The 9483-nt window shown below is 45.4% G+C and overlaps 1 protein-coding gene across 1 annotated transcript; it reads left to right on the forward strand.

Moving 5' to 3' along the window:
* Nucleotides 1-2190: 2190 nt before the first annotated feature.
* Nucleotides 2191-9100, forward strand: LOC102021968 (serine/threonine-protein kinase B-raf-like). Its single transcript, XM_013512431.1, has 4 exons — nucleotides 2191-2412; nucleotides 6687-6947; nucleotides 7001-7120; nucleotides 7214-9100. Exons 1-4 carry the CDS (start codon nucleotides 2191-2193, stop codon nucleotides 9098-9100), a joined length of 2490 nt encoding a protein of 829 aa, XP_013367885.1.
* The last annotated feature ends 383 nt before the right edge of the window (nucleotides 9101-9483 follow it).

Consider the following 9483-nt stretch of genomic DNA (forward strand, 5'->3'; position numbering starts at 1 on the left):
ATTTCATACTCAGGCTATTTTAAAATAATTATTTTCTGAATTTCATTTTTTGTTTGACATTTGCTGATGCATACAAATCTAATGCTTTTATATATTGACTTCATTACCAAAGCTAATTAAACTCATTTTTTGATTTCTAATCCTATTTTAGTAGAATATTAGGATTTTTGAAACACAAGCAATGGTCATTTGTAAAGATATGCTCTGTCCTTTGCAACTTCGAGGTTGCTTATTTATTGTTCTGTCCTACACGCCCTGACCACATCTTCCAAAACAAAGTTTAATGTAAGCAGCAAAAGTGGACATCTATGGCTTGTTATTCTTCCTAAGGGAAAATCCAGCACTTCTCTGTAAAATGGAAGACGTTATCTGAATTTGTCATAGTTCATCTTTGTATTGTTCCTATACAGTTCATTTCTAAACTGGGCATGATTATGCCTGGTTATAATTCCAGCCACTCAAGAGGCTAAAACAGGGAATCCTGAGTCAAAATGAACCAACTGGGAAAAACATTGACTCAAAATGCAACAAAAAATAAAAAACTAAGAACGTTTCTTCTTTTGCTAATTTGATAGGACTGCATTGGTGTTTTTGTCAAGTACGCACTTTGCATTTGTTAAATGCTTTATCTCTCTGATGCTCATGTGTTTTGTGCTTTTCATTACCAAAGGGCATTGCAAGGATTTCTTGCCTGGAGCTGCAGTGGCACAATCAGTTAAGGAGCGCCAGGGTATATGTGCAAGTATTGTTTTCCTACGCTATACAAAACTTGCACTAGTGTGATTAAAAACCCTTGTGTGTGGTGAACAATGCTTTCTTATGTCACCAATTTGTTTTGCTACTATTTCCCCTAAGGATTTCACCTTCCACATTCATAAGGCAACTTGCAGTGTAATGTGTTGTACTGGCTTCCTTTTGGCTGATTGCAGAGTCAGGGTAAACTGCCTACACATGATGCACTGGGAAGTGCTCTTTCCCTTATTTTTGTTAGAGAGTTTTTCTGGATGCTGTTTTTCCAGTGGGTTTTTTTAAAATATGGTCTTCTTTTTGTATGTGTGTGTTCTGAAAGCATTTGGAAGAGTAAATAGTGGTTCTTTAGTGACCGGGAATGATTCTCTCTTCGCTATCTACGAATATAAACACTCAGACCACATCTGCACAAAGTTCAGAGCCTCTCCTCCTTTAGTTCTTTTCATCGTCTTCTTACCATTACTCAGTAACTACTGGAGTCTCCACAATCTTTTCTTCAAATATAAGTAGCTGTGCTGCCTTACCCGGAAACCCCATGTGCAACCATTACCAGGTAATATATCTCCAGGATCCCACTAAAGATATTTTGGGATACAAGAGATATACTCATTGGAAGCCAAGATTTAGAACTGCCATGGACAAGAAACATAATTCCTATTTCTTTATTCAAGAGTTTATTCTTGTCCCACAAGTAAGGTCTTAAAACTCTTGTTATAGTTTGTGCCTAGCTGTTTCCCCAAGCCTCATGTGGCCACTGAGCTTTTTCAGAGGCAGCTGAATCTAGAGTTTTGCTGGACTCTTGGTGCAATGCTGGGATCAAGGTGCTGGGAGTAAGAGTGGGTGAGTGCTGGATCAGTCCACTGATTGGGCCGGCACGGACATAGTCCCAGCAGACTGGAGAAAATATAAGGGACGGAAGAGGCTTGTCTCCTCAGCCCCTTTATTGTCTTTGCTGTTTCTATTGCCAACAGCTGTTGCCCCCTGCCATGTGCCACTTTGGCATGGTGCCAGCAGAGTCAAATTGAAACCTCTATGCCCTGTGAGCTAAATACACCTTTCTTCCTTTAACACTCTGAGTGTCGGGTATTTTGTCCCAGCAATGCAAGAAACTAACACAGTTTTCACAACACTATTACCGTTCAATACTTTGAAAAAACTGATAATTAAGTTGTTTTTATTCTCTGGACCCACTTGAATTATTTAGGAGAATGGATTCTGTTGGTGCTATTACCAAGCCCAAAAATAACAGAATCGATATTCACATTGTCCCTGCAGGGCTGGGTGGAAAAAATATTAAATCATCATGGTTTAGGGAATTCATCTACTTCCAAAGACCTAAAGATGAAGATCTAGACAGCAAATGTTATCATTTGAACCCTAAAAATCCCCAAAGACACATCTGTTAAAGCTTTGGATCCTGACCTGTACTACAGCGGGGAGATGGTGAAAACTTTAAGAGATGGGAAACTCGCAGGGCTCAGTTATTTCTGTGGGATCGCACCCTTCAATGCGATGTGTCCCAAGACCGTGGGAAGTATGCAGGATCCAAAGAGAAGAAGGGCTCTTCTGCACAAGAAATTCCCAGAAAGAACCAACAGCTGCAGATACTCAGGCAACAGTGCTCCCAGCTGTTATGCTGAAATCTTGGGACCTTCAGGGATGGTGGGACCCTGACCACTTCACCTCTCCCTCTTTGCACGCTGACCACCGTGAGGCAAGTCTTCCTCCACCACACACTCGCTCCATGGTCCACAGCCTCACCCCATGCTCAAAAGCCACCTACTAACTGGCTGTGAATGTAAACCTCTGACATTGAGCCTAAATAATCTGCTTCTTTTTAAAAGATTGTTCATGTTAGGTACCTTTTATGTATCTATATGTTTTTGGTACCAGGAATCAAACTCACGACCTTGTGCTTGCAGGCAGGTGCTGTGCTGCTGAGCTATATCCCCAGCCCTTAGGTGCATTTTAGAGTAAAGGAATCTGACTAACATAGAAAACTGGTAGTGAGAAAGGTGGTCATTGCTGCAATGATACATGAGATAAAGTAGAGAATCCTTTGTACAGTAATACGTTTGAGGGAGTTTAGAAAAGCATGCAGAAGTGCTCTGTAAAAGCTCTAGAATGCCGGGCACCTCAGTGAATGTCCATCATCCCACCTATCGGGAGGCTGAGGCAGGAGGCTGGCAGTGAGTTCTGAGCCAGCCTGGACCACATAATGAGTTTAACACCAGCCTGGAGTAACTGTCTCAGTAATCTAAAAAAAATCTTTAGAATGCCATAAGTGGAGCTTGATAGGAATTTTTTGTGAAGACTCAGAAGACCAGAATGCTCACAGAAATGCTGACAGTAAAGGTTGTGTTTTCAAGGATTCAGGTGCAAGTGAGTACTGCAAACAGAGCTACAGGCCATTCATGTTACGTGCTGGCAAAGCATTTCAATGCAATGCTCCCATGACCTGAGAGTTTGTGGGACGTCAAGATTAAAGGGAATGGACTATTTTCCCTGGTGGACGAAATTTCGAGGCAACACAGCACTCAAGAACTGGAATGAGTATGACCGGCTGCTTTCAAGCAGATTGACAGTGACAGTCAGGAACAGAGAAGGTCAGAGTGGAGAAAGTTGAAAAACCCGGTTTGGCTACAACATGAAGCCGAGAATTGTGCAACATGAAAAAAACAGGCAAGCTGACCTGAGAGGATCTGTTATCAGCAAGATGCCACCCAAAAGCAGACTCAAAGCCTGAAAGAACAAACTTATTCCAAACTTCATTTGAGAAGAAAGCCCAAGGAAGCCATCTTGTGCCACTGTGCCTCTCACGTTTGCTACCTTGTGTTCAGCCATCAAAGCACTCAGAGGCTGTGGCAGCCTCATTAAAAACAAGCTCAGTTAGAGCTCATACCACGAGCAGATCTTGGTGTCGTGCACCTCACGCTGGTGTTTCAGCCACGGAAAATGCACGAGCTACGGTGTCACAGAGAAGAGACCCGGGGAGGCCAAGCGGGCTGTGGCCAGGTCAGGGCTCCTGCAAGCAGGCACGGACAGGGCAGCCTGGGAAGCTGTGAGACTGCAGCTAAAGGTGTGGTGGAGACCCCAGGAATTTACAGCTGAGAGGAACACAGGGTGGATAACAAAGGAAGCTGCAGACAAAGAGCGGAGGCAGCCCAGGACAACGGCTGCACGGCACAGGCTGCGGTCACCACGGCTGTGGTTGAAAGGCTGCCCAGGTCCTTGAGCTGACTCATTCCAGCACGGTGTGCCAAGGATGTGAGATTCGGAGCCCTGGGGTTTCACACTGGCCCTGATGGGTTTGGGTCTCACTTTGGTCTGATCCTTCTTTCTTATACCCTTCTCGCACCCTTTCAGGAAGGTCCAGTTGTGTTTTGAATTATATTACTTTCTTTTTTTGTAGCAGTTCATAGATAAGAGTTTGTGTTCAATTTGAAAGGACAATTTGGGGATGAACTTTTGAGCATAGCTGTAACTTTGAAGACTTGGGGGATTCTTGAGACAAACTTGATTCATTTTGCTTCTGAGGTGTACCTAAGCCCCTGAGATTTAGAGAATGAAATCAGATTGAATTCTGAATGTCCACTAAAAGCCCCTGTGCTGAGGAAGTGTTATGCCCCAGAGGGTGTCATATTTTGTGGAAGTCAGGTTAGGGGCGTGCCGTTGAGGAGGCCATCAAGATCGTGGTAGTGAGGCTGGAGATCTAACTCTGGAGCAACGCCTGTCTGGCAAATGTGAGGTCCTGAGTTTTTCTGCAAGTATCAAAACTGAGAGAGTGAGAGAGAAAGAGAGAGGGGTGGAGAGATACTCTGGTCACGTTCGCTTTTTAGTTCCTGGTTCCCACTGAGTGAGTGCTTCATCTGCCACAGGCTCAAAAGTGAGGTGCTGCCTTTCCTCAGGCCCGAGAGTGACGTGGTCACTAAGTACTGAGCTCTCAGAAATCATGAGCTAAAATAAACATTTCCCCTTACAAATGTACCACTGTAGGTTTTGTGTTTCAGTGAAAGAAAGGCGACTCCCACTCCAGTGATTTATGTAAGTGATTCAAGATATATTTTGCACTATGTCGTTAAAGTGATAGGTAAAATAGAAGGGAAAGCAGGATACGCAGTAATACCCAGCCTCTTTGTAGTGATCTAAGAGGTGGACACAGGCTCGTGGAGCTCTGCAGATGTGCTGGCTGAACACAGTCCCGCCGCGGGACGGACAGCGTGCTCACCCGCACACAGCCTTGTTCCCACCCACAGCCCCGTGCCAGCTGGCACCGCGATGCTGTAAAGGGATCATTTTCCCAAAGCCTGAAAATCCATGGGCTTGGTCACTGCTCTCCAAGGGCATCCACAAAGCCAGTGTTATACATTTTGGGTCAGTAATCCTGGATTATGTTCTCCACACCACACTCAGAGCTTAAGTGAGAAAACTTCTTCCTTGGGTCTGAAGAAGTGCAGAGAGAGAAATGCGGCCGGCCTCACTGCACTTCTCTCACTTCTGAGATCAAAGCAGCAGCGTTTAGATGCCGTGAAGCTCCGCGTTCATGCTCACTCCTTAGACAGAGGCATCTGAAACTCAACATAATACAGACAGTGTTATTTCCACCCATATCCTTTTATTGGAAATTCCTGTTGTAGCTAAGTGACTTGCTAGATATCTTTCCTTTTTCATTTCAGTGTGTACTTTATAACATGTCATGATTTATATCCTGAATGTCACACTGCAAGATTTGGCAACCAAAATTGCTTAATTAATTCTTAATTAATCAGAAATAAATGATATCAAGTGTGAGGCCAGCTTGGGTGACAAACCAACACTCTAATTTTTAGAAATGGATATGATAAAAAAAGAAGCAAGAATGTGCTCCAGAGACACACCTACACAGAAACGCTCAGGGTCTCTTATCTCCAGATGGCATGTGTCAGTCAGTGGCATGAATAAAGTGTTATAAAAACCCACCACTGTATGTCATTGTGCTAGGTTTTTCTTTTCCTTTCTCCTTTAAAAAAATACGTCATTTCCATTTCCCTGTAAATAACCTGTACATAATAAAGAAGCATTGTTAAAAAACAAAAAGAGTCAATTGTTGTATCTAGATGTCCCCTATAGAGTGACTACTCCCCAAGTTAGTTATCTGAGTCTGTCAGACAGGCATTTTTAGGAGGAGGGTAGAGGTCCCATGACAGTGAAATCCCAGTGCTGATGTGTGCATGGTAAGCACGACTCCAAGTGGATGCTGAAGAAATGTGAAATTAGATTTCACAGCAAATAAAACAGGAACTTTAGTAGTTTACAAATAATCTAATACACATAAACATGTATGTTAACAACAAGATTGTGGAGAAATTAATGTATATAAAATTATATTTTAGCAAATTGTCTCAAAACTCTACCAAAATACAGCAGAGGCACCACCAAGCTACCTCACTGAGACATGGGCAGTCAAGGATAAAAATATACCTTCTACTAAAGCTTCGGTGTGTATTTTCACATCTTTCAAATAGGAATTTATGTAAAATTTATACTGTAAGAATACTGTCAGCCAACAGGCAATTATTGTAATGGAGCTCCAGGCACGCACGTTCTCTGAGTCAAATAGCAATGCTTTGACACTGGCTGCTGATAACATCAACAAGATAACTGAGGAAAGGACTGCAAGGGCTCCACAGCTGGAATGAGCATCTCACAGAGACTAGCACAGAACTCTAGCAATGCAGTCTCCAAAGCATTTGAATAGCATAGTTCACGATCATGTTGAGAAACCAAAAACAAGATGATTGGAAAGGCGATTCAGGTCCTTTAGCCCGCCCCCACCTCCCTGTGTCCTTCCCCCAACCCCCTCAGGCAGGGCGGCCCAGGGGCCTTGGGCCGGTACCTGAGGTGGCCGGGGCGCCCTCCAGGCCGCCCCTCCCTCGCCTCCGCCCCTCCTCCCCCAGCCCCCGCCTCCCTTCCTCCTCTCCGCCCAGCGGCTGCCGCTCAGCCCGGCTCTGGGTTCTAAGACGCAGGCACTGAGCTGCGGCGGCGGCAGGGAGCAGAGCCAGGCGCTGTTCAACGCGGATATGGAGCTCGAGGCCGGGACTGGCGCCGCGGCCTCTTCGGCTGCAGACCCTGCCATTGCTGTGGAGGTATGCAATATCAAACAAATGATTAGGTTGACGCAGGAACACGTAGAGGCCCTGTTGGAGCATAGGGCTCCAGTTTGGTGGGGAGCAATTTGGTGGGGATTTGGTGGGGAGCATAATTTGGTGAGGCGCATAATCCACCACCAATATACCTGCAGGCCTATGAAGAAAACACCAGCAAGTTAGATGCCCTCCAACGAAGAGAACAGCAGTTGCTGGAATCCCACCGGAGCGGAACTGATTTTTCTGTTTCTACCTCTGCACCGTTGGGCACCGTGACATCGTCTTCTTCTTCTTCTTCCCGCCTTTCAGTGCTGCCTTCATCTCTTTCTGTTTCTCAGAATCCTCCAGATGTGTCACCCAGCAACCCCAAGTCACCACAAAGACCTGTTGTTAGAGTCTTCTTGCCCAACAAGCAGAGGACAGTGGTACCTGCAAGGGGTGGAGTGACAGTCCGAGACAGTCTAAAGAAAGCTCTGATGATGAGAGGTCTCATCCCAGAGTGCTGTGCTGGGTACAGAATTCAGCATGGAGAGAAGAAACCGATCAGCTGGGACACTGATATTTCCTGGCTTATCGGGGAGGAATTGCATGTAGAAGTGTTGCAAAATGTTCCACTTACAACTCACAATTTTATACGGAAAACTTTTTTCACCCTAGCATTTTGTGACTTTTGTCGAAAGCTCCTGTTCCAGGGTTTCCGCTGTCAGACGTGTGGTTATAAATTTCACCAGCGCTGTAGTACAGAGGTTCCTGTGATGTGTGTTAATTATGATCAACTTGATTTGCTGTTTGTCTCCAAGTTCTTTGAACACCACCCATTGCCACAGGTGGAGACCTCCTTGGCAGAGACCACCCTTCCATCTGGATCATCCCCTTCTGTGCCCCCCTCAGAGTCCACTGGGCCCCCAGTTCTCACCAGCCCACCTCCTTCCAAATCTATTCCAGTTCCACAGCCTTCCCAGCCAGCAGATACAGATCATCAAAATCAGTGTGGACAGCGAGACCGGTCCTCATCTGCTCCCAATGTGCCTGTCAACAAGATACAACCTGTCAATATTGATGATCTGATTAGAGACCAAGGATTTTGTCGTGAGGGAGGATCAACCACAGGTTTGTCTGCCACCCCACCTGCCTCATTACCTGGCTCACTCACTAATGTGCAAGTCTTACAGAAATCTCCAGGACCTCGGCGAGAAAGGAAGTCATTTTCATTCTCAGAAGACAAGAATCGAATGAAGACACTTGGTAGATGGGATTCAAGTGACGACTGGGAGATTCCTGATGGACAGATTACGGTAGGACAAAGAATTGGAGCTGGGTCATTCGGAACAGTCTATAAGGGAAAGTGGCATGGTGATGTGGCAGTGAAAATGTTGAATGTGACAGCACCCACACCTCAACAGTTACAGGCCTTCAAAAATGAAGTAGGAGTGCTCAGGAAAACACGACATGTGAATATCCTACTCTTCATGGGCTATTCCACAAAGCCACAGCTAGCTATTGTTACCCAGTGGTGTGAGGGCTCCAGCTTATACCACCATCTCCACATCATCGAGACCAAATTTGAGATGATCAAACTTATAGATATTGCACGGCAGACTGCACAGGGCATGGATTACTTACACGCCAAGTCAATCATCCACAGAGACCTCAAGAGTAATAACATATTTCTTCACGAAGACCTCTCGGTAAAAATAGGTGATTTTGGTCTAGCCACCGTGAAATCTCGATGGAGTGGGTGCCATCAGTTTGAACAGCTGTCTGGATCCGTTTTGTGGATGGCACCAGAAGCAATCAGAATGCAAGATAAAAACCCGTACAGCTTTCAGTCCGATGTGTATGCATTTGGGATTGTTCTGTACGAACTGATGACTGGACAGTTACCTTATTCACACATCAACAACAGGGACCAGATAATTTTTATGGTGGGACGAGGATACCTATCTCCAGATCTCAGCAAGGTAAGGAGTAACTGTCCAAAAGCCATGAAGAGATTAATGGCAGAGTGCCTTAAAAAGAAAAGAGATGAGAGACCCCTCTTTCCCCAGATTCTCTCCTCTATTGAGTTGCTGGCCCACTCACTGCCCAAAATTCACCGCAGTGCATCAGAGCCCTCCTTGAACAGGGCCGGTTTCCAGTCACAGGCTTTTAGTGTCTATGCTTGTGCTTCTCCAAAAACACCCATCCAGGCAAGGGGGTATGGAGAATTTGCAGTCTTCAAGTAGCCACACCGTCGCAGCAGCGTCTACTCTTTATTTCTTAACTCTTGTGTTCCTACAGTTCGTTAACATCCAAACAGTTCTGTTCCTCAAATCTTTTTTTTAAAGACACAGAATTCTCAGTGCGCAAGCTGGTGTGGTACGGAACGGAATTTCCTATCCATCAAAAGAGGGAAGAATGTTGTAGGAACCAGATTTCTTTACTGCCAGTGTTTCTTCTTCAGCACAAATACCAGGCGCACACAAGTCTGCCCTCTCCCGGGAAGAAAGAGGAGAGACCCTGAACTCTGACCTTTTGATGGTGGGGCATGGTGGAGGGAAACTGCTGCTAGGGCTTGGGAGCTTTGCTGCGGGACGTCTGCCTGGCGGCGGCGCGGCGCGGCCGGGCT

This window comes from Chinchilla lanigera, unplaced genomic scaffold, assembly GCF_000276665.1.
Source record: "Chinchilla lanigera isolate Chin_1 unplaced genomic scaffold, ChiLan1.0 scaffold00015, whole genome shotgun sequence".
NCBI classification, from domain to species: domain Eukaryota; kingdom Metazoa; phylum Chordata; class Mammalia; order Rodentia; family Chinchillidae; genus Chinchilla; species Chinchilla lanigera.